The sequence below is a fragment of the Salmo salar genome, chromosome 25, assembly GCF_965601325.2.
Source record: "Salmo salar chromosome 25, fSalSal1, whole genome shotgun sequence".
In the NCBI taxonomy this organism is placed as follows: Eukaryota; Metazoa; Chordata; class Actinopteri; order Salmoniformes; family Salmonidae; genus Salmo; species Salmo salar.
The window spans coordinates 24217766-24243844 of record NC_138315.1 but is presented as its reverse complement, the minus strand read 5'-3'; the positions used below and the strand labels follow the sequence as shown (position 1 = coordinate 24243844).

Genomic DNA, 26079 nt, shown 5'->3' with positions numbered 1-26079 from the left:
CAAAAGCATAAACATTTTACAGATTTCTTAAATTATTTTAGACTTATTCTGACTATTTTGAGGAAGTGTATACTGGCTACGTCATCTCAATATGGACAAACGGTACTATTGCCACCTTTTTCTCGAGTTCGGCTAGGCGCCAGCCAACCGAAGCATGCATAAGGCTTTTGAGGTGTGCGTGAGAGGGGGAGCAAGGTGCGTCTCTCCCATAGACCTCTCTCATGGTCCCTGGGCTGCTCTGCTCTGGAGAAGGTGCTCCGGAGGTTAGGCTGCTGGCAGAGAAAAATGTGACCAGAAAAAAAGGCTACCCGCCTGGTTGTCCACAGGCAGCATCACTCCAAAGGGACAGACAGACACAAATCTTCCTGAGAAAGGGATTTCTGCTCTTTCTTTCTTTCCCACTAAATGGGAATACCTAGTCAGTTGTACAACTGAAATGTGTCTTCCACATTTATCCCAATCCGTCTGAATCAGAGAGGTGCAGGGGGCTGCAATAATCAACATCCATATCTTCGGTGCCATGCTCAGGGGCAGAGCGACAGATTTCTAACTTGTCAGCTCGGGGATTTGATCCAGCTACCTTTCGGTTACTGACCCAACGCTCTAACCACTAGGCTACCTGAGGCCCTTACGCTGCTGTGGTACTGTGGCCCCATGAAAAAGCAGGGAGAGAATAGAGGATCTGTGACTCAGCGGTTAGCCAGTGCTGTCTGACCTCTACCTCCTCCCTTCCTTATATGTTGAACTAACTCCATGGTCCCTCCTCTGGTGTTTTAAACTGATCAAATAATAAATATCCTGATGAGTGGAATATTCTCTGTACTTTTTAAGATATTCCTAACGTTACTCTAACTGCACAACGTGGATGAGTGCCTTCGTATTCGTTCCCTTTGTCTTTAAAAAGAGTAAACAAGACAATGCAAGAGATAAATAGTTCTGGTTACTGTCTTGTGCAAGACGCCACCTCCATTGACCTTATTATTTCGAAAACAACTTGACACACACATTTGAAAATCCCATAATATATTTATCTTTAATTTCCCCAGTATATTATCATGTTGGGAAAGAAAGGACCCACTCTATTCAGTGTCATCTATTTCATGACATTGTATCAATACTGCATTGGCTAAGACCCGATACCTGAGAAGACTATACCAGGCAGGTCTTACAGGAAGGCTAAGCTATTGACTGGTTCGGCCCAATTCTGCTTTCCTGTCAGAGCGCTCCTCTTCTATAAAACACAGAGACAGATATCATTACAGAGCGGGAAAGACGTTCATTTTATTTTTATGGTCATGTTCCGTCAAACTGTATAGATCCTCCTAAAATGGTGTCTTATTTTACAGTAAATAGGTTATATTTCATATCTAATATGTTTTAAAATAGGTTCATACAGAGTCTGTCCTGGGCAGTCAGCTCAATACATTTCTTTATACTTATACATTCCCTTGACTCTAAGTCTACATCAGTGTAAAACAGAGCTCCTTGGAAAACAGATTGTTATACTGAGGAGTTTCAGAAGTTACTCTGCCTCTGTCGGTAGTCATTAGAGCAAGTTCAAGTCTGAAAAAGTTGTTGCCTACATAGGCTTCAGCACAGGGTCCGATACACTTCTGTTCTCTTGCCGGAAATTGGACACGGGTTGGGTTTTGCATTTTACAGTTGATTCTCTGGATAGTTGTTACATAAAGTAAATACATTCCTATGCCGAGTTCAGATTAATATTTAAGATGCTGAGAACACTACTGTGATCACAATGAGTGTGTGTGTGTGTGATTTAATTAATTAAATTAGCACAGTATAGTACATCAAAGTAACAGTATAGTCTCTGTACTGTCTCTTTTCTATAGATTGACAGAGCTGAATACTTTGACAGAGTTATGTCTCTAATGTGGTTATGAAGCATAAATCATTCTGTAATAAAAATACATCTCTGATATTGGTTGTTTCTTTGGAACGTTCATCTGCCTCCTGCCTTTTGCTTCAAAGCTTCTAGTTAAAGTGAAGAAAATAAACTGTGTGCTTTGGGCACCGTCTGCCTAACACACGTAAATCTCTCCTTACAAGATGTCGCACACACACACACACACACACACACACACACGCACACACACACGCACACACACGCACACACACACACACACACACGCACACACACATGCACACACACAGTGTCCAAAGACAACATGTTAGGAGTTGAGAGCAATATATGGATACTTTAGGGGATTTGCTGACACCCTTCCTCTCTCTTTCTTTCTCTCTCTCGCCTTCTTCTTTTTCTCTAACAGCACGCCGTTCCTAACATGCTCTGTTTAATCCAGGTCTCCGACTCTGAGATGTATATTTCCTGTTTTGGGTACCTGATATGGATCTGTCGGTCAGCCCTGGATGGGCTGTAGAGTTCTGGTTCTCCCCTTTCCCCCCCGGTGCCCCCCCCTAGGCAACCCCTGACCTTTGCCTTCTCTAAATGGGGGGGGTTTTACACATCCAAAATAATAACAGTAGCTAGCTGGACAAAACAAGTTCCACTACATAAAGAAAATGTGAATGTTTGCCAAACGTAGACCTCTAAAAAGACCCCCACCCCTCACCCCATGTAACTCTAACTCTTATCAACCTGAACTAAGAGCCTTCCACGCCTGCTTTCTTCCACTAATGTACCCCTTCAAGCTCACAGTTCAAGTGAACAAAAATAAACCACTGAGGAGTTAAACATAAATGTGTGTAAAACTGTAAACACAGACAGGGGTGCTTATGTAAACAGGTCTGTTGCTATAGCTGGGGTAAATGGGCTACAGGCTATTCATATGGCTGGTCTTCTAGGCTACAGCAGGACAGGCTGAGGCCAGAGGAGTCCATCTTTTGTTGTCGGGGAAAGTTAATTCCAATATTGATTGTGAACAACCAGAGATATATTATTGCCACAATTGATCAAATCACAGTTCTTTACTGTTCTTAGCTAATTTGACACTTCACCTAAAAAGAGCTATTGGCCTATAGCCATCGCCAGTATTAGAGCGCTTTGTGACTGTGCTGTTGCAGCTCTGTTAAGCTCACAGGAAATTGACTTGTAGCGACACTAGAATTTCTGCTCAAGCTGGAGGAGTTGGTTTTGCTGGTAATTACAGATCTAAGGTTACACTGCTGACAACGGCTGGTAATACCACAACATTAGCAATTAGTCTACTTATGGATGGCTTTTAGTAGTAGAGAGAGTCACATATCACATGTTCAATCCCCTGCACCTGTAAGCCAGACAGACTTTGTCTAAGTAAAATCCAGTCAAATAAACAGACAAAAGGAAGGGTTTTAAAACATGTTTATTTTGGTTTAAAAAACAAACAGAAATGGTTTAATGTTTTTTCATTATTTGTTGGGGTCGCTTTTGTCCGAAATAAGCATCAGGTCAGCTTAGCTTGACGATGAGTAGGAGAAGAAATTCAATAAACATTGTGTGGTCAGTGCAGCAGTCAGCAGCAGCGTGAATCCTGTCTGAAACAAGAAAGCAGTACGTCCCAAATGGCACCCTATTCCCTGTAGTGCACTACTCTTGAACAAGGCCCACAGGGAATAGGGTGCCATATGGGACAAGCCCAGTGTGGCCCACGGCCCTGACACCAGGGCTACTGGCCTTCCTCCAAGGACAGAACGCATGCAGGCAGGCATGCAGACGGCATGACTACAGTAAACTGTGTGACCAGCAAAATAAGCAGACAGGGTAGCCTGAGTAAATGCAGCAGACCCAGGAATAACAAACAAACAGAGGCATCCCAGACCAAAACTCTGTCCTGGCTGGAGACAAGTATACAGTTCTCCTAGAACAGGGTCAGGAAGGAAGGAACAGCCAATCCAAGAACCAATCTATGCCTTATGTTTTCCATTGTGTAGCGCTGAAGTCTCCTCCATTTTTCTTGTTTGGTGAGTAGTGCAAATGAGGGCAGAATCAGTTCAGTTCTGCACATATCCCCTGCACTATGCAATGGAGTAACAACGTTTCCTCCACTCTGAGAAAGTCCTTTCTATCACTAGTTAAATTACGGTATATACAGTACACCCTGTAATTATACTACAGCCTTGAGACCTCAATGTATGGTTGTCATGGTCCTGAGTAACATGTAAACAAGCCGCTACCAGCCCTATGGATAACTAGTTCGTAATCTCATACATCAGACAGCTCTGGGAAAAGTGTTGGAGGATGAGAAGAAGGATGGATTTGGGAAAAATAAATAGTAATTTTCATAACAACTGGGTAGGAATGGAGTAAGTGATTGAGTGAGTGAAATCCCTTCATGTGAGCTCTTTGGTTAGGAAGTATGGGGATTTTGAGGATTCCCTCATACCTTCTATGTTTCATTAAAATTGAATTTACACTGAACAAAAATATAAATGCAACATGTAAAGTGTTGGTCCCATTTTTCATGAGATGAATTACAAGATCTCAGATATTTTCCATACGTACAAAAAGCTTATTTCTCTCTAATTCTGTGCACAAATTTGTTTACATCCCTGTTAGTGAGCATTTCTCCTTTGCCAAGATAATCCATCCACCTGACAGGTGTGACATATCAAGAAACTGATTAAACAGCATGATCATTACACAGGTGTACCTTGTGCTGGGAACAATAAAAGGCCACTCTAAAATGTGTACACCACACAATGCCACAGATGTCTCACGTTTTTAAGGAGTGTGCAATTGGCATGCTGACTGCAGGAGTGTCCACCAGAGCTGTTACCAGATAATTGAATGTTAATTTCTCTACCATAAGCCGCCTCCAACATCATTTTAGAGAATTTGGCAATGCGTCCAACTGGCCTCACAACCTCAGACCCCGTGTAACCACCTCATGTTTCAGCATGATAATGCGCTGCCCCATATCACGAGGATCTGTACACAATTCGTGGAAGCTGAAAATGTCCCAGTTCTTCCATGGCCTGCATACTCACCAGACATGTCAACCATTGAGCACGTTTGGGATGCTCTGAATCGACGAATCGATGTGTATGACGGCGTGTTCCAGTTCTTGCCAATATCCAGCAACTTCGCACAGCCATTCAAGAGGAGTGGGACAACATTCCACAGGCCACAATCAACCGCCTGATCAACTCTATGCGAAGGAGATGTGTCACGCTGCATGAGGCAAATGGTGGTCACGTCAGATACTGGTTTTCTGATCCACGCCCCTACCTTTTTTTTAAGGTATCTGTAAACAACAGATGCATATCTGTATTCCCAGTAATATGAAATCCATAGATTAGGGCCTAAGGAATTTATTTCAATTGACTGATTTCCTTTAATGAACTGTAACTCAGTAAAATCTTTGAAATTGTTGCATGTTGTGTTTTTGTTCCGTTTAAATGCATCTTGTCCTTATTCGCTGTACATAGTGGCAATGATAGATAGTGTCATGCCCTCTGTATACTTATTACAGTAATGAAGTGTTGCCTTCCCTATTACCACTCTGACACTGTGACCAGTTCAGGTGAACAAGAGGTTAGTGTTGTTAGACTGGACCCATTATTAACCTCAGTCAAATGACATTTATTTTTCCAACGCGTTATGACTTACAATGTAAAGCCTGTGTATTAGCAGTATAGTCTGTGCAGTCTGTGTTGTGGCCTAGGTAATTTCCCACAGTAGGAAATATGCGTGTGCATTCTTGGCCCAAGCTTCAAAGGATCAACAGGGTCATCCCACGGCTGCAGCAGATACAGACTTGTCTCTCTCTCGCTCTTTCTCTCTCTCTCACCCTAAAATGCCCCCCCCGCGCCCTCACCTCACCTCCACACGCACACAAACACACACACATAAACACGCATGCACACGCACGCACACAGACACATGCCTCCACCTCTTCCAAATCTCCCGATCCCTCTGCTTTAACATGGGGCTCTGAACAGGTCCTTATCTTATCAATGATAGTGATGATGGCATCAAACTGTCATGGTAAACAAGGCGGTAGTCTCTGACATGTTGTGGCATGGTTATAGACTGGGATTAATATAAGACCCAGAGCCAACTTTCCACTTCAATTCTGGCCAATAGGGTCTTGACTCTCAATTTAATGACACATACTGCCATGTTGCACACAGCTGCATCTACAGTATCTTACATTTAATTCAGTTATTTCCTAAATACAGATTCCAAACACGTGGAATCCCAAACAATGAGAGTTCACTTACTCAATCTATAACAGTGTAGAAGCAGTCTGAGACATGTACATTTGCAGGAATGTACATGTATAAAGTATATACAGTTCATGTCCTATGGATGTGTACATTGTCCAAGTGTTAGCTTTGGCTCTGAGAGGGTTTGGATACTTAAGAAAGAGCTCAGTAAATCCTTCTTATTCATCAAAGTTGTAGTTCCTGCTCGCTCTGAAATTCCCACGGCTGTATTCACTACACAGTGTACTTAACTGAAGAGGGGGGGAATGTTTACATTTCAAGCGTCCGCTTCTTTAAACTCCCATGAATAACAATAATTTAGCCAGTGAGTTTTTACAGTTTAATTTCTTCATTGTGAGGGGATAAACCTTTAATTATGACTGAGGAAGTTGCTTAATCCACAGACAGAAGGAAGCTGAGCTCACAGGCTGAGAGGTATCTGGGACTTTTTTCTTTCTGAGGCCACAGTTTAGTTCTCTCTCTCTCTCTCTCTCTCCTCTCTCTCTCTCTCTCTCTCTCTCTCTCTCTCTCTCTCTCTCCTCTCTCTCTCTCTCTCTCTCTCTCTCCCCCCCCCATATTATTTGCTCAGTTATGAACATTTTGCCTGATCATTAACACTGATCATTAGCACTTGCAGGGTGTCGGGGTCCCTTGCATTTAGTGTTATGCTCCAGGTAATATTTCCTTCCTCTAGGCCAGTCAGGCCAATCTCTCTCTCCTAGTAGAGAGAGGCAGGCGTCTGGGCCTGGAGGGCCGAGAGGGAACCAGTCAGGGGTTGCCAAGAGCCAAGCAAGCCCCATGCATGCAGCCTGGAGGAACATAGAGCCAGAGCTTTCCCAATACTACTCCATGGCCTGATAATCACTCCATAACCACATACTGGACTGTCCAGTGCAGGTTTGGGGTCAATTCCATTTCAGTTCAAGCCTCAAGGACAATTGGAATTGGAGGTAGATTTTTTATATATTTACATTAGTAGGCCTACAGCAGCTACAAATGACTTACTACACAGGAGATCTGACATTTTAGTGTGTCAAGGAATGTACAAGTGTCAAAGACATTTGTTCTTGTCTGCTTGCCGAAATGTAAAAAGGTATAATATATGTTCACTAACACAGATTTCTTCAATAGTCTTGTATGGTTTTGCCAGACAATATAACTTTTAGCAAGTCAAGAGACACAGTGAATAGTGTTTTTGCAGGTGTGCATGCATCGACTAACACTAGACAAGGCTTTAAATTATTCTTTAAATAGGGCCTTGTGTGCCTGTCTGTCTGTTTAGTTAGCTCATGTTCAGGACAACTCGACATGGCAGCTTGTCAGACCAATAGAGACAGTGTAATTGCCCTCAACTCCCTAAGAAAACCTAGTTTGACTGACAAAATAACATGAATACGAAACCTTTTTGCATTTCCAATTGACACAACTCAGCTACAATGAGAAAAGCCATAACAGTGTAGCCTAGAAATCAAGCCTTACTACAAAAATTCACAAGCTGTACCATTATTCCAGTTATAAAACAGTGTGCATACTGCTCGTATAAGAAAAGAAAAGAAACTCTTTGTCGAGAATGTTCTGTATTCTAAAGTTTTACATAAAACGTATTGTGAAATATTTTTCCTCATAAACATTGTGAAATGGAATTGGTCTGAATCGAATGGCTCCAGGATCTCTCCTACAAGACCAATGGAAAAAAGTCCAAATTAACCAGCTGCTTGTTTGTCACGATATTTAGCACAGGTGTGGAGAGGTCACACTTTGAACTGAACAAGGCCCTTTTGTTTGTTAAGGACTGTGTTATTAAGGATAATTGTCACCGCCAGGGTTTTAAATGTACTGCAACATGCAGCCAGGCAGACATTTTCCTGTTGTGAGGCAGAGCATTCAAAAGCATTGGCCTGAACAAGGCACTGTGCAGATCCATTCGACTTGAACAGATACAATTAGTAGTTATTGGGGATGCTGCAGTACTGTAGGTGATTTGTAGATCAGTAATTCTGTGTGACTTATTACTTAGGTTTATCCCCTCAAGCGCAGCGAATGTATTTTCTGTAGGGCGGGGAGGCGGGGGGGGGAGTCTTGTTTCTGCTAGTCTCCCCCTCTCTCTGCCTCCACTCGGTTAATGGATCCATTACCATGTCATATTACAGTACATATAACCTCAGGTGATCTCAGGCCTCGGTGCATGAAAAGTCTCCTGAGACGGCGGGGGCTGTTATGGGGGGCCGGGTGTAGAGATGTGGGGCTATGGTGGCTGGTGGAAGGGCTCAGTTACTCCATGGTTAGGGGGACTAGCACCACTTGGTATCTATAGGAGCTGATACGTGGCAGTCTGCAGGTCTGACAGGTTGCTGCTAGACATGATCCTGTTCAGGCTCAGTGATAGAGCAGCCTCGAGACTCTAAAAGACAGTGAAGTAGGACCTGCACACACCATTGCTCCACCACATACCTTTAATTAGGCTAGTAAATGCACAATGTTTTGATCAGGATCATATATAACTATTTTAACAGGATAAAGCTCTGTCTGCCCAACTCACTCCCCAACTCACTCCCCTACTCACTCCCCTACTCACTCTCCTACTCACTCTCCAACTCACTCCCCTACTCACTCCCCTACTCACTCCCCACTCACTCCCCTACTCACTCCCCTACTCACTCTCCAACTCACTCCCCAACTCACTCCCCACTCACTCCCCTGTCTAGGCTGTTGCGGTGACCGGATTACCGCCACACTGGCATGAGTCATGACCGCAGTAAAATTCCACATGACTGTTGAGTCACGGTAATCTCCTCCTTATCATACTCTGGACACGTGCTGGTAGTACCCAACTCGCTAACGACAATCAGGTTCCTAATGGCCTGGTACTCAGGGCTCTATTGTCCCTCTAACCACTCTGACGTTAATGCAAATGTGATTGAAAATCACATCAAACACTTATCATCAAAACAGTATGTGCTTTTAAAACTCACCTCACTGTGATGATCAGTTTGAAGAAAGAAGTTCAACAACAGGTTGAAACTGAGTGGAAAACATGGTTGATGTGGATGTTGTTTTAAAGCCTTAACACAACGAAATGGACAGCGCTTTCTACGGTGATTAATTCAAAACACCTCATAAGCATATTAGAGTTTATGCACAGGCCTATGAGCCCAAGCCTGAAAAAACCCTGAATTAAAATAATGATTGTGCATTATACAATACATAGCCTACCGCATATTACGCACGGCAGAATATTTGTATTTATTTAAGATGTCTTTGGTACACACTCCATAATTAAACAAATTCAGGTAATCGCCTTTGAATGTGGACTGTATTATTATGCATACTGGGTGGACTGGTTACCCTATGCTACGCTCCAAACTTTCCATTCTGGGAGAGGACCTATAGGCCCAATCGATGCTGTTGGTTCCTTGATTGTGCACGGCGGCTAAGCCTAGAATTATAGTACATTTGTATTTGATTTTGAATAGAAGGGAATTTTTTATATTTTCATAATTAATAGGCTGACAAATTACCTTTAGCTTCAGAATAGCTCACCACCGTGCGTTTCCATCTCTTCCTCTCTCCTTCATTCCTTTCTCCATTCCTGTCTCCAGCACGTATGAGTTTAATGAAATATGTTTCATTGTGAAAACACGTTACTATCGATGTTCCCAAACAGATTTCTCTAGGTTTCTCAAATGAAGCACTGGGTAAATGCAGGAACGGGGTTGGAGAGCCCATGGCATACAGAGTTTGGGCGGAGTATCACCTGCCGCGCAGCAAGAGGCTGCATGCTCCTCAAACAGTGGTTGATGATGTGGAGTGAAATAACCGGAGTAGTCTGAAAAACGAACCAGTGGAAAGTAGCCTCTATTCACTATTCCAGTGCATATGGATGATGTCTTTCTCCCCTGCCCCTGTTCTTGCTCATTTGATAATGGGCCATTCTATATCAAAACAAATTTTACATATTCGTAAAGATGAGATTTTAACATTTTAAATAGTGAAAACATGATCACTTGATGAGAGAACAGTGTGTGCAGGAATAGAGTACAAGCTTTTTTTGCTACTTTCACAAATCATCAATAGCCTATAGTCGCATCATGCAGCCTATGTGTGTTTTGTATCATTCACAACTAAAGTTGCCAAATAACTCTAAATCTAGCAAATAGAAAGCTCAACATACTCGCAAAAAATATCCTTTCTGTTTTATAAATCCAAGTTAAATTATATTCTTCTTACTATAAAATCATATAAAATAAAATAATGGCACGGGACTTATAAGCATATCTTGTCTGCTAAATGAACAAGCCTACAGCCTGTGGCAATGGATTTATTGTGACGGTGTAGGCCTATATTAAATTGATTTATGAAACTTTTTTTAATGTAAATGTTCCAAAGGTGCGCATCAGAGGCTTGTATGCCTGGGGATGCTAAACGGGTTTATGTTAGTTAATGGTCAATTTCCGTGAGACTGTTAGTCTTTTGCATGACAATAACCGGCTAACAAAATGTAATGAACGCCAAAGCCCTACCTTTGTCCATCCCACCCCACTTCACCCTAGCTATGGCTGTAAAATGCAGGAAATGCCCAGGAGTTAGTGGCGTAAGGGGAAAAGAGGCTGAGGTAAGACAAAGAAAGCAGCTCTTTAGTCAGGTGGTGGTGGTGGTGGTGGAGCTAAGCTGTGTGTGGCTCTGGCAATATAATACGTCTTGGAGAAAAATATGAAATATAAGGCTATCAAAGCAACCACTGGATTTCTGCAACGTCGTCATTAATTTCCCACATCCAGCAGCTATGATGACTTCACGGTCACACGAGAGCTCCTCTCTGTCGTGTCGAGAGAGCAGCATGTGGTCGGCTTATTAAAGTTTTGAGAATTAAAAATAACACGGGCAACATATGGAACTCAGTACAACCCACATGAACAATTTGACAAGTGTTGCGTCCCAAATGGCAACCTATTCTGCCTATATGGTCCAAAGTAGTGCACTTTATAGGGAATAGGGTGCTATTTGCGACAGATACTTGGATTATTTAGGAGACATCTGTGGCACATGTGGATCATCTCATCATCAAGGCGGCAGCGGCGATTGTTAAACTTCAATGTGCTGCTCTTAGATTGAGGGCTTTCTTTGCTTTGAGTGGGAAGGATTTTTTTTTTTATCAGAGCCTTGGAAAAACAAGCACTGTGCTGTTTTAACCCCGTCGAAACCATCCTAACCAACCAACCTATGTCAGGAGTCCAGATGTTTACCTTACTGTATGTATGGACACATTCCTTGACATTTAGATCTCAAGTGCAGTATGTGAATGTATAGTACTTTACATTACATCGCTCTAAGTTAGGGACAAACCAAAAAGATGAGGCAACAGTCAGGTGATTTTTTTGGGGTGGTTCGCCAGTCCTATGTGTCCTCTACTTAAGAGACTAGAGCTCAAACCATTGACACCTGTTAGGTTCTGAACAAACAGAGTGAAAACTCAAACCAAGTTTATTCAACCTACTGTGTGCTTTAGCTGCAGACACAACATACAATCACACAAGCGTATATTTATACCTTCCGACTAGGCGGAGTCATCTCCTTGCATGTCTAAGATAAACACTCCCTCTTTGTCACTAGGCCAAAACACAGTGGGTTCCACTTACTGGTATTGTCATGGCCCTGCCTAAGTCTAGGACCCTCATGGGCATGTGTGTGTGTGTGTGTGTGTGTGTGTGTGTGTGTGTGTGTGTGTGTGTGTGTGTGTGTGTGTGTGTGTGTGTGTGTGTGTGTGTGTGTGTGTGTGTGTGTGTGTGTGTGGGAGGACTGTAATCAGAGGTTCTTCAGGGTGGGTTCCACATGCTTCATGGTCCTAGTTCCACAGCAACTGGCTTTACTTATCAGGAACTAAAACTAGACGGTTGCTCTTTGCCTACTTCCTTAGAAATATCAATATTCAGCATAACATGTTTGAACAGAATATTAACTTTTGTATTTCCGCTTGTCTCTCAGTAACTTTCCATACACAGAGTTCCTATTCAACCTTAATTGACCCCCCCCCCCCCCCCCAACATATACATTTCTTATACATGTAAAGTCATCAATAAGTTCTAGTATGGTAACATGAATAAGTACAGTATATTTCAAGCTAGAATCCAACACACCAAAATTGTCATCCATGTTGTCACCACATACACACAAACAGCCTTGACTAAGTTCCACTTTTCCTCCTCACCTCCACATAAACATTAAGGAGTCCTTTTAAGTCTTGATGGGAAACATAAAACCTCTCTGTGCTCTTTGATAAGTTCCCTAAACGTCTCATTACAACAGTAGTAGAGGAGAGGGTCTCACCGGCTGGTAGTGATTTAGATGTGGGCTGAAGCCTTAATGACATACTCTTCAGTTACACTGCTGCTCTATCACCGGTGACAGCCACGTTGTGTGCGTGAGCGTGCTTGTGTGCATTGGCCTCGTGTGTGTGTGTGGGGGGGGGGGGTGTATTACAAAGTGCCGGAGCAATGCAAGGCAGCCACAGCCATATAGAAAGTCCTGATTGTATTGGCGTCATCACAGTTTAGATTCAATTTTGAATTAACTTTTTTCCAAAGCAACCATGTACCATTTCTGTAATCCAAATTACTCTAGGATAGGGTTTTTATTTTTGACTTTTATATGTTTAGAAATATTCTAATTATGAAGTGTAATGGTATATCTGTACAGTATATAGTAAAAACATACTAGTTAATTTGTTCCAGATGCTGAGAAAGAAATATACAGTATATGAATTCAAAAATCCATTGGTTGCATGTCAACATCAGTTTAGTCACTACGAAGCCTGGCTGAATAGTGCAAGGTGAGGACACACACACACACACACACACACACACACACACACACACACACACACACACACACACACACACACACACACACACACACACACACACACACACACACACACACACACAGCCTTCCCGCCATCTCTTTTCACCTCTCATTCTCCCAGAGAGTAATTGTACCTGTCATTAACGGTGTAATTACCATATTAATGTGTCTAGTGTGATGCCTGGCTCTTTTCTACAGGATAATGACCCTCCTGTTAGCTGTGACAGCACCTATTGAACACTCCCCTCTCACTGTCACTCTCTGCCTATTCACTCACACTCCTCACCATTTAAACACTTGAGTCAGCTGCAGGCTCAGTGCTCCTCTTTTACTTTACCGTCTCCCCTTACAAATCATTGACTATTATCAATCCTTCATTCTGGATACTTAGCATGAATCTTTCATTGTGACAGTGGGAGGAGGTTTGACTTCTATTAGCAGATTGACGACCTCTGTAGTTGTTAGACTGATTTGTATCTTCTTCCTGAGGACCTCAGATTGACAGACTTGGACCTGGGTCTGACTGGATCAATAGAACTACATTTAGAATGTTTCTGATTCTTAGAAGGCTGGGATTCTATTTCTATGACTGGATCAGGGGAGCAAACAAAAAGTGATTCACATTATCACTGAGTAATACTGAATCATCAATGCAAGAGATGGCAAAAAGTGATGGAAATGCATGAGTACCGGCACACTCCCGTTAACCGAGAGTTACACTCAGTAGCACCCTTTCTAGCACCAGACAGTGCAATGTTTGTCTGGTGTTGTCTTTGCCACTGTTCACACTCAGTCTCTGAATGGTAGCGGGTGAACAGATGGTAGCCCACTCTGGGCTGTGTGCGTGTGTAAAGGGCACTGCTTGCTTAGCTAGTTCCACTTCCTCCTGATTCGGCTCACACCGAGGCTCATACCCAGTACCTTTAGCTTTGCTAGCATACGTAACCGCCCTGCCAAAGTGTCTTACCAGTCGTGCCATGCGAAAAGCTAGCTATTCCGGAGAGAAGGTGGGGACACTTCAGGCTGAGGAGTAAGTTTCACACATCCCCATGTGCTACACATGCATGTGTGTGTGTGTGTGTGTGTGTGTGTATCTGTCTAAAACCCATGTAGGGTGTTTACCCAGGAAGGCCCGTCCGTTCCTCCCCCCTCACCAAACCACACATACCAGCCTCCCCCAGACCACACTAAGATCAATATGACACTTCTTTGCTCAGCAAGGACTGAAATCTGAGAGACAGACGGAGAGAAGACAGAGGTACGCCATGCCCTCCTCTGACAATATTTACCATGATTTTGAGAAGGCTTATAGGACTGTGTGAAGAAAACTTAGTGGACTCACAAATGACTCCTGGGCTTGACTCCAAACACACTTCAACACATGGACTTTCTTTCTGAGGGGCCTTGATATGTATATTTATAGAATCTTATTAGAGCTATATGGCAAATTGTTTTTTACTATTTATTCTTGCCCCACACAAACTTTTTGGGAAGATAAAGGAGATCCCAGCAGACGAGTTCTGAGGTGAAAAAACTCTCCTCACCTCTCTCATCTGGGACTGTCACACACACTGGGGAAGTAGCAGCTAATTTTATCACACAATGTAGCAGCTAGCTATTGTCACTGGACTCCTGGTGACAGATGATTAGTTATCATGAAGGTTGTTGTTGTAGCTGAGTAATGTCCCAGCCACTCTTTCTCTCTCTCTCCCTCCTTTTTTCTCCCTCCCTCTCTCTCTCTGTCTTTTGTCTCAGATCTTTTTTTCACCTCTATTTTCAGTGAGGAGCTGTGTTGCAACAAACACGGATGGTGCTTAACAAGTAACATCTTAAACAAAAATGTTCCTTGAGTTGTAAATGGACTCCCCAGTTCTACATGACTTCACCCTCGGCCCTATACCACCCTACACGTCAACCCATATCCCCCAGTACTAGTAGCTGTGTGTGTGTCTACGGTCTCTGTAATGGGCTTACTCTCACTACGCTTTACTCAAGTCACTCGCAATGTTGTATGAACTCTCCAGTGCTTGATTTGCCTGCCCACTCAAACTAAATGAAGACTAATTAAGATGGACATATAGACTAAGACAGATTAACCTCCCTTCTCTTCTACCACGTAAATATGCTGTTAAATATTTTGACCTCTCTGCCAGCCAGGAAGGGGCTGAAGAAAGAGACATGTGTTCCTTATATACCCCTGTTTATTTTACTTTTATACTTGCATTACAGTGTAGTAAACATATCAGCTGCGCCTAGTACGTGAAGCCAGCTCAAAAGATGCCGGCTTCTGTACTGTGGCGAGATGGCTTATCTCTTTCCACAAGGCCCTCTCAGTGCAATAGTTTGCTCAAGGGAAGAGAAGCATCTCCCATTGGTGGAATCAAGATGTATTACCTTTTTATTGGATTAAAAACATTAATGTAATCAAGATGATGTAATCTGAGTCTAACTCAGTAAAATGCTAACGATTTTGGTACAGTTCAACATTTCAAAAACATTTACGATAAATCCACTGAAACTTGTATGAAGGGTCCATAAACATACCTTTCTACATCTGGAAAGCAGTACGGTTTCCAAAACATTTAGTCACTATTGATATGGGTACCATGCTGAGCTGTGGGTGCTCTGAGAAGTGTAGGCAGTGTGTTGATGCATTGAGCTCTCAGCTCACCGCTCTCTCTCTCTCTGTAGTGCTTGATAGTGTTGAGGTAAGGAGAGCTCTTCTGCTTGAAGGGTTGGTCTACTTATACAAGCACTCCATGACAGACGACAGAAAGAAAAAGACCACGTTTACTTGGCCGTTCCTGAGGTTAGCCTTTTAATTCATGCCATTGTTGGCTTTGTGCCCCCCTTCCCCGCCATCCCTGCATCCCCCAATCCCACTCCACTCCTCTACTCCAGCGTGAAGCTAGTCAGTGTGTTTATTTTTCTCTTACTGGGCCGAGGATGTTGTGAGAGGACGACTAGCTCCCATTTTGATTTAATGATTACCCGGCCGCATCACCTCCTCCCTCTCACCCGCCAAACCTCCAACACCCTCTCTGTACCTAACCATCACCCACTTCCTATACCTAGCCTAACCCAGCCCTACAAACATCCAAACAAACACCCATGGTTCATCCTCATGCTCCAGAGTTATACAGTCCAGCCTGGTAATATCCTAACCACCCCAGTGAACACCCACTTAACAACCCAAAAATGCACCCCTATTGTCCAGGGAGAAAAGGTCCTCTCCTCCTCCCCCCTCCTCCTTTCCACCCCACTGTCCCCTTTTGAGACCGGGCCCTCCCATGCTGTGCTATTGGACATTCCCTTGGTTTTTCCCCCACCCCTGACTGCCTCACTATAAACCAACCTGGATGTTCCAATTAAGAGCCTTAATCTCTGACTGGGCCCTCGGACAGAGAAAGGGGCTGAGAAAGAGAAAAGGGGGGAGAGAGGGGCAGAGAAAGAAAGAGCGGGAAAGGTTTAGGGGAAAGGTAGAAAGAAGGGGGGGGGGTGTAAGGGAAATGCGTCCCAAAGTTCAGTGGCTTTCACACTTGCTGCGTGGGTCTGTGCTGTAAAAATGTTATAAAATTAAAGCTGGCGATCATCTCACTTTCTCTGTGTGGGAGATGGAGCTGTAGCCAACACTCTCCTGGTTTAAGACCTTGCTTGTTGTTTTTAATGTAAATGTGACATTGATTCCTTCAGTTAGCGTAGCCTGCCCGGCTAGCTGACACAAAAACCAAAGAGTAGTTGCAAGGCACTGAGTTAAATCCCCTACTAGACTAGCAGTAGTATATTCACAAACAAAATGGTTCTGTTTTAGGAAGAGTCAGAGCCTGACCGGACAGCCTGTCTGAATTCTCAGACCCCTAAAAAAGCACCTGCGAACCAATCAGACAGAGGATTTCTGACCCTTACCCAATCACATCAACCATCTCAGATCCTGCACAGCTGTTTCTCATTGCTGTTTTTAAAACTCGTTCCCTGAGTGAGAGAGTTTCCTTCAGACCAGAAATCCCAGGAGAATGATCCTGAGACCAGACTGTCTGTGAGAAGGTGAGTCAAGTTTTTGTTCTGTGTCAGCAGCCTAGTGTTATCAGTGGCAGTTTAATAGAGTCCAGAATATGTCTCTCTCTGAGACACTCCCCGCATCCCCTCTTGGCTCATCCCACCCCTGTCAGGCCCCAGTTAGGGCCCAGAACCCTGGCTACCCAGGAGGCCATCACCCCGGGGTGACCCCCAGCCACAACACCCAACCCCCCTCAGACAATGCTCCCACGCATTGTCTGGCTATGGAGGACACTTCCTCTGTTTCTCCCCCCCCTCTCCCTGTTCCTGTTAAAAAGGGGGGGGGGATGTGCTGAACCAGTGCTGACCATGCTGTCATCGGGCCGTTAGGGTTGTGAGGGCGTTCTTTGTATGCGCTGGCAGCTTTTCTATCAGCTGTGATGCAGAGGTCAAAGGGTCAGATAACGCTAGCTGTTGTGGCCGGGGTTCCCGCACTGGGTTTGATGTGAGACTTTGCTTAGTTGTTGCATTAGGAAGAGCAACAATAAAAAAGACAATGTGCAATCAGTAAGAATAGAGAATAATAGAGAAATTGCAAATCATGTCAACTGTGTTAGAATAAGAAATAATACAAGTAAGCTTGTAGATAGCATTGTGTCGAGGGACAGTTTTATTCACACAATCGTAATTCAACAGACAACCTCGTTTTATCACCATCTCTGCTGTAGAGACAATAGACTTAGTTCTCTGTGCTCTAAGGTAATTAGTGAACCAGACCCACACCTGGGTGTGTTAACCAGGGTTAGGTCAGCTGATCCAGTGATCCATCAGAGTCTGGTCAGGCAGCTGATTAACCAGACAGACCATCAGTCTTACAGAGACCCTCGCTCCTCTCTGGTCCCCAAAGCTACAGCATGCTAACGGTATGCTAACATACCAGTCATCAGTCTTAGAGAGACTGCACGCTAATGCTAACATCTAGGCAGTGGTGGAAAAAGTACCCAGTTGTTATACTTGAGTAAAAGTAAAGTAAAGATACCTTAAAATGGCTCAAGTAAAAGTGAAAGTCACCCAGTAAAATCCTACTTGAGTAAAATTTAAAAAGTATTTGGTTTTAAATTTACTTAAGTATCAAAAGTAAATGTAATTGCTAAAATATACTTAAGTATTTAAAGTAAAAGTATAAATCATTTGGAATTCGGCACGATTTTCTTTTCTTTTTATTACGGAGAGCCACGGGCACACTCCAACATAATTTACAAACAAAGCATTTGTGTTTAGTGACCCAGCCAGATCAGATGCAGTAGGGATGACCAGGGATTTTCTCTCTCAGTGTGTGAATTAGACCATTTTCTTCTCCTGCTAAGCATTCATAATGTAACGAGTACTTTTGGGTGTCAGGGAAAATGTATGGAGTAGAAAGTACATTATTTTATTTTGGAATGTGGTAAAGTAAAAGTAGTCAAAAATATAAATAATAAAGTACAGATACTCCAAAAAATGACTTAAGTAATACTTTAGTCTTTTTACTAAAGTACTTTACACCACTGCATCTAGGTTCAAAATACTTCTTAACAGCTTCTACCCCCAAGCCATAAGACTGCTGAACAGCTAATCAAATGGCTACCCGGACTATTTGCATTCACCCCCACTTTTTTTTACACTGCTGCTATTCACTGTTTATTATCTATGCATAGTGACTTTACCCCTACCTACTTGTACATACTGCCTCAATTACCTCGACTAACCTGTACCCCCACACATTGACTCTGTACCAGTACCCCCTGTATATATACCCTCATTATTGATATTTTATTGTTACTTTTTTTAACTTTAGTTTATTTAGTAAATATTTTCCTAACTCTTATTTTTCTTTACTGGGCTTGTAAAGTAAGCATTTCACAGAAAGGTCTACACCTGTTGTATTTGGCGTATGTGACAAAGACGATTTGATTTGAACATCACAGGCCACACGGCTGCCCCCCTCAAGCTCTCCTTTCTCTAAATGCCCAGCATAATGTAGTCCACTCCCAGCTGGGTGATGCATGGCGGTCATTAGCCCCTGATCCCCAAGACACGTCTGCCCAACGCTGATATCTGCATTTCCCTTCCAGCCATTGCCCTTCTTTCCCCCACACTACCATAACATACAGGCCCTAATGTTATAACGTACTATATGGGAAAGAGAGGTGAGGTCCTAGTCTTATTACAGTGCCCTAAAGACAATTAAGAGCACCAGAGGACCAGTGGCCCCTCCCTACCTCAGCTCAGGTATAGGTGATGCATCATACTGACTGGTGGTCAAAGAGCAGTCAGATTTGGGGTTGGCTGAAACTGAGTTTCTTAGGAGTGATTGGTTGGATTAGGCCTGTTGTTTGACGGAGACGGATGATGGCAGGGAAAGCCAGCTGGAGAGAGAGAGAAAGGGAGAGAGAGTGTGTGTGTGTGTGTGTGTGTGTGTGTGTGTGTGTGTGTGTGTGTGTGTGTGTGTGTGTGTGTGTGTGTGTGTGTGTGTGTGTGTGTGTGTGTGTTGTGAGAGTGTTGGCTGTTAAGGCCCATCATGAAGGCTGTGTTTAGGGCCAGTTGCCATGGGCACCCCCAGATGTGTCCGATCTTCATCGGGCGTTGTGTAGCCGTGTCCTGAGTTTGTTTCCTGTACGAAACTCTCTCTCTCTCTCTTACACACACACACACACACACACACACACACACACACACACACACACACACACACACACACACACACACACACACACACACACACACACACACACACACACACACACACACACACACACACACACATTGTCTAACATTTAAAATGGTGCTTCTCACACAAAGTTTCCCTGCCTGATATGATTTAATGAACACCTTCCAAGAATCTGAAGTGGAATAAAGAGTCCTCTCTATAAAAAAAAAAACATTTTCAAAGAACATTCTCCCATCCTCCCTACATAGTCTCCCTTCAGCCCCCTCAATCGTACTGTTTAACACGGCATATGGATGCCCTAGCCAAGCTGTAACTGTCACCAAATGGACAATGTACCGTTTGAGACGTCAACGTCTTCAAATAAATAATTTAACTCAACCACTTCCCTGAGTCAACAGAGCTGGAACTGAAAACAATGTTACTTTTCCATACTGTATGTTTATTTGAATATTAAAGTGAATTTCCTCTGCCTCTTAGCAGCCAGTCACTGACTTCAAACTTCAAATCAGTCAAAGAAAATAAACACAGGTTCTCTGATAGACATCCGTTCTTCATGTCACGTGTTGCTATGGAGCCCTGACCTAATCTACTTACCTTTAACCCCAAATCCCCTATCAATAAAACATGTATCATTTTACCATCTGCCCCTGAGGGAGGGGTGTGAAGAGAAGAGCACACACACACAGTCTCTCTTTCTCGCACGCACACACACTTAATACTTCCTTTCAGAGGTGGTATGGTTGTTTCGTGCTCTGCTGTAAGCCCGTAATCCTTCTGTCGCCATGGCGAGCCCATGCCTCAGGAGGAGTCAGCACCGCAGACTAAACCTGGGGCTGTGAACTTTAAACTGGTCTTGGATCAGTCTTAATACATTGGCCTATTAACCTGTTGTGTGTGTTGAATTGGACTAGGATCTGACTAACCACACAGGCTTATTAACCTGGCTGGTTCATGCTGTGTGTGTGTGTAATAATAGTCATAGGTCAGTCTAAATACACAATAGGAACAGTTTAACCTCTCAAATGGGGCTAAACTGTTGTGGTTGAATGGATGTGCAGTACTATTGACGTCCCAAAAAAAAAGGCCCTCTCCCTCTATTTCTCCTCAGCTTGGCGTTAACAAATTGCACGCTAGCTACCGAAATCTTTCCTCTAGCCACCGGTAGCCTTAGGCCGGTCAGACTGTTGCTTTGCTTCCCATGGTGCAGTGCAGCACAGGCCAAGACGGGACGGGGCCGTTCGTTCGTTGTGTGTAGAAGTTGGCATGGTGCTGTGTAGTTAGGACCCCAGCCAACTTATTCTGCTGGAATTTCCTGTCTGAATGGAACCCCCTCCTACTCCTCTCCTTCTTTCCCTCCTCCCCTAGCCCCCTCCTCTCCTCCTTCCCCTAGCTCCCTCCCTCTCTCAAACCCCTCTCCCCTAGCTTCCTCCCTCATTTTCTCGATATTATTATCACTGAGTACTTCCTTAGAGGATGAGCCCCTTGTGCGTTCCAAATGGCACCCTATTCCTTATATAAAGCCCTATGGGTCCTAGGTCAAAAACCGTGCACCATATAGAGAATGGAGTGCCATTTGGGATGCAGACCCTCTTCACTTCAATGTAGAGCCCTGATCTGATCCTTGCTACTGGTGGCTGTGTCTGGACATGAAAAGTGAATGTTTTCCCTTTGCTCTGAGCATCACAGACAAAAACACACACCAGTGCCCGTTGTTAATAACACATGTCTCTGTCTTTAGGGTGAGATCACACCCGACCACAACAAGAATAAAGGTTGTTGTCTGGATGTTTGACACATCTGAGAACATTATTATGGGGGATTGGATCCAATAATATTTTTAAAGACATTTAGGCAAATGTAATGATGATGGAACATCTACAGGTGTTGAGAGCACACATATGTAAATGAACACAAACAAAGTTAGCACAGTTTAAGAAGCATGTTCCCATGAGGAGGGTGGATCAACTCCACTAAGCGATCCACAGAGATGAAAGGAACTGCCTTGAAGTGACAATGAGCTGCTTCACGGACACTAACTAGAATCTGATGAGAACATCCTGGCTGTAACTAAACCTTTCTGCACTGGACGCTCAGATTTACATTTTACATTTTAGTCATTTAGCAGACGCTCTTATCCAGAGCGTCTCACAGTTAGTGCATTCATCTTAGGACCGCTAGGTGAGACAACAACAACATTTTACCTTACCATGAAACGCTTACTTACAAGCCCTTAACCAACAATGCAGTTAAGAAAAATAAGAGTTAAGAAAATATTTTCTAAATAAACTAAAGTAAAAAAAAAAGTTACAATAAAATAACAATAATGAGGTTATATATACAAGAGGTACCGGTACCGAGTCAATGTGCTGGGGTACAGGTTAGTCGAGGTCATTTGTACATGTAGGTAGGGGTAAAGTGACTATGCATAGATAATAAACAGCGAGTAGCAGCAGTGTAAAAACAAAGGGAGGGTCAATGTAAATAGTCCGGGTGGCCATTTGATTAATTGTTCAGCAGTCTTATGGCTTGGGAGTAGAAGCTGTTAAGGAGCTTTTTGGACGTAGACTTGGCGCTCCGGTACCGCTTGCCGTGCGGCAGCAGAGAAAAGTCTATGACTTGGGTGACTGGAGTCTTTGACCATTTTTTGGGCCTTCCTCATAGTAACGTGAGGGTTGAGGGGGGGTGCTGTGGGATTATTTTAGATACTCTTTGAAGAGGTACGCTTTCAGGTGTTTTCGGAAGATGGCCAGGGACTCTACTAGCTTCAGGAGGAAATAGAATCCCTTCTATCCATTCAAGTAGTTCTATGTCTATGATTACATGCAGTTTTGTAAAGTCTACACTACTGTAGAGTCTACAGAGAGCAAAGTGACAGGGTGTGTTCTAGACACTTTCAGCATTGTCCTGCCAGAGGAGAGTATCAGGGTGCAAAAGTGTGTGAGGGGAGGCTGGGGCAGTGTGTCCCTACATTGCTGCTCACCCAGGGGGACAGCTGGCAGTCCAGTGCCTGTGGACCCTACCCTGTACCATGTACCCAACCCCTGTACCTGCCTCTTGTTGTCCCTGTGGCCCAGGAAACAATGCAGCTGTCTGGGTGATGGAACAGGCCTACTCAGTCTATCCCCCTAGATCAGAACAGATCCTCTCTCTCTGGGGCTCCTTACTTTGTCTAATAAGAGGAAGTTGTTCCTATTTTCTTGTTTTCAAGTTAGGGTATGCCAACTCCAGTAGACTCAGGGTACCACTGACCTCCTTGACCCAGACCCATTCCATATCACTCCATCCTCTTCAACAGCCCACTCTCCCTGCCGCGCATCCAGAATTGTTGGGAGCCAGGAGACATGTTTGGATAAATGCTGGAACTTCTCCCCACAATCATCCCCCCATTCATTTTTTACAGGGTGGCTTTTTGTTGCTTCTAACATACAAGTTGACTTGTGTCTGAATGTGTCTTCTCTTTCATATAAAAGGAAGAGAGAGGCTCGTTGGCAGACGTCCAAAGTAGAACAGGGTTTCCCAAACAAAGTCCTGCCCCCCCCCCCCCCCCCGGGTGCAAATGTAGTTTTTTGTGTAGTGCTAGGGCAAAAGCCAAAACGGGCACCCAGGGGGGGCCCCAGGACCGAGTTTGGGAAACCCCGGCGTAGAACGTTACAGAGACTGAGGTCCTGTAACGTGGAGGGCGAGGATGTTCAATTACACTGACTTGATGTCATGATGAACACTGCAGTTGTGCTACTTGGCAAGCTGTCAATGATGAAAACAAAGAACATATACCTTCTCTTCTTCATTAATGACACAACGCTTGTAAACAATTCCATGCAAGTCAACAACAATCACAGTTGTTGGGACAGTGCATACCTGAAACCATGCATTTGTATGTCACAATAACCCACAAATTAGGGTACGGTACAACAGGCAATCATGAGAACAATAGGCTCAATTGCGACTAAGTACCAGTAATGTCTTGCTTTGTGTTTGCAATTCCCAAAGAAATACATTCAAAACATTCCTGTTTGGCCTCCAGGCAGACAGAGTCGAGTTACGGTGGCATGTTTTCTCAGCCATGGCTTCAGGAGCCTCCATGAGTCTTTGTGCAGTAATGAAGCTAAGTACATATCAAACAGGAGGCTGCCAAGGAAGGAGCCATCATGCTCAGAGAAGAAAGTTGAAGAAAGTTTCCTGTCTTGTCTTCAAACACCACTGCTCAGAGGCAAAGCTCTGCAGTGGGCTTAGCCTCAGTCTTTATAGCTTTAGTCCTTTTCCTCTCAGGTGGGACATGAGGCCACAACAATCTCTGTCGTTTGCCTCAGTTTGTGCTCTGTTCGTGGGCTAAGCTTTGTAGTGTGGTGCCTGTCCATCAAAGTGACAGGGGGCTCTGCTGGGCTTTAGTGGCTTTAGTGATGACCCAGGAATGCTGACTCTTGCAGGTAGAACTTCCCCTTGAAATCACACACACACACCCTCATTGCCTGCTTTCACATCCCCCTATCTCCTTCATCACCCTATCCCACACAGGAGATAATGATCTGTGCCACCTAACCTCTGACCCCTGACCCCTATGGTCTCTACTCCCCAGGTCATCTCCGACTCACTGGAGCGCATGATGCTACACAAAGAATCTTAATACAGAGATCCCAGAGACCAACCAGCCAACCCAAGAGAGCCGGCCTGGCCGCTGCCTCTTTCTCCTTCTTCACTTTCTCCTCACTGCAATGCACACACACTAGCCTGGATTCAGTTATAAAAACATATGCTTTCACTTAATCCCATTTGTGGAGTAGAATCAGGGCAATTGTTGGGGTGGCATGTGCTGCTGAATATCCACGCTTTGATTTTATTCAGCATACATTCAAAAGGGGAGGATGTTAAAAGAGGAGAAACTGAACTGGTTACAACTTAGAAAGTATTCCTAAAGACAGTGAGAGAGGGAGCTAAAGAGGGTCTAAACAGGCTCAGACTCAGATGCATTCATCACACTAATTAATGAATGTCTGTTGTTTTTAACAAGACGTCCCCTGAGCTATGAACCTTTTTATGGCAGGAAATTGTTGATTTGTGCATTTTTCTAGTCTTTCACATAAACACACTCATCGTGAAATAACTGTGTGTTTCATCCCTTTTACACATAGAGCGCTATTAAGGGACACAGTACCCGGGGCGAACGATCCAGACCAGACTGATTGTAATTTAAGGTTTCAATTACTGGTATTATTGGAACTGTAAAAAGGTACAGTTACACCCCATGCTGTGGAAGTATAGAGCAGGAGTACATCATCCTTAGCTAGCTAGCTTGGTGAAAGGCCTGCTGCTTCTCTTTTTTGACTCATTCCAGCACAGAACAGCAAGTAAGTGCTCTCTCTCCTCTTACATGAACCACTACTAGTGTGTAGGGTAATAATGGTTTAGCTGCTGCTTGTAGCTGCTGCCTGTGAGGTGAGCATCTCCAGTATAGCAGGGAGGTTTTCATCTCAATGCTGTTGTTCCTTGTTTATGTCCAGACTGTAGCACTCCTTCACATGGGCACCTCTACACACACACACACACACACACACACACACACACACACACACACACACACACACACACACACACACACACACACACACACACACACACACCGCCAAGTTCAAAGGGCTGGATCGCAGAAGGTCTTTGTCATCTCTCATGTTTGAGATGTAGAAGGATTCCTCAGGACCACTCTTTATTTAGTCATTCTTCTTCATGTGTGATAGTGCCAATATTTGACACAAAACTGCTTAGCCAGCCCTCTAAAGTGGTTATGTTTGCTGCATTATAGCTTTTAGGTTTTTAACCTTTCAAATATTTCAGTGGAAAGTCTTTATTGAAGTGGATTTCTTCTCTCCCTGCTTGCCCTGTCTCCTCTCTCTCTCTCTCTCTCTCTCTCTCTCTCTCTCTCTCTCTCTCTCCCTCCTCTCTTTCTTCTTACAGGTCCTCACCATCTCTTCCCCACGTTTCACACACCGATCCCAATCGATATGCGTCACCACGAGGGGAGGTACCATTACGAGCCACACCCCCTCCACGCCATGCATGGGTAAGTAAGACTAATGTGCTCAGTAATTCATAAAGCAGTGGTTTGAATTTAAGTTCAGATTTGCACCAGTTGTGTTGCACAGGAGGGCAGAATGAGAGTATTTATGGCCAAGGCATCTAGCTCAGTGATCCCCAAACTTTTTATAGTCCCGTACCCCTTCATACATTCAACCTCCAGCTGCGTACCCCCTCTAGCACCAGGGTCAGCGCACTCTCAAATGTTTTTTTGTTTTGTTGTTGCCATCATTCTAAGCCTGCCACACACACACTATACGATACATTTATTAAACATAAGA

At 43.8% G+C, this 26079-nt stretch overlaps 1 protein-coding gene across 1 annotated transcript in view; it reads left to right on the top strand.

The window, feature by feature from the left end:
• Positions 1-26079, top strand: part of LOC106586430 (zinc finger protein GLI2) — a 103740-nt gene that overhangs the window by 34626 nt on the left and 43035 nt on the right. Inside the window, exon 3 of the mRNA XM_014173702.3 lies at positions 25679-25784. Within this exon, the coding sequence (XP_014029177.3) occupies positions 25679-25784 (106 nt within the window). The remainder of the gene's footprint in view (positions 1-25678; positions 25785-26079) is intronic.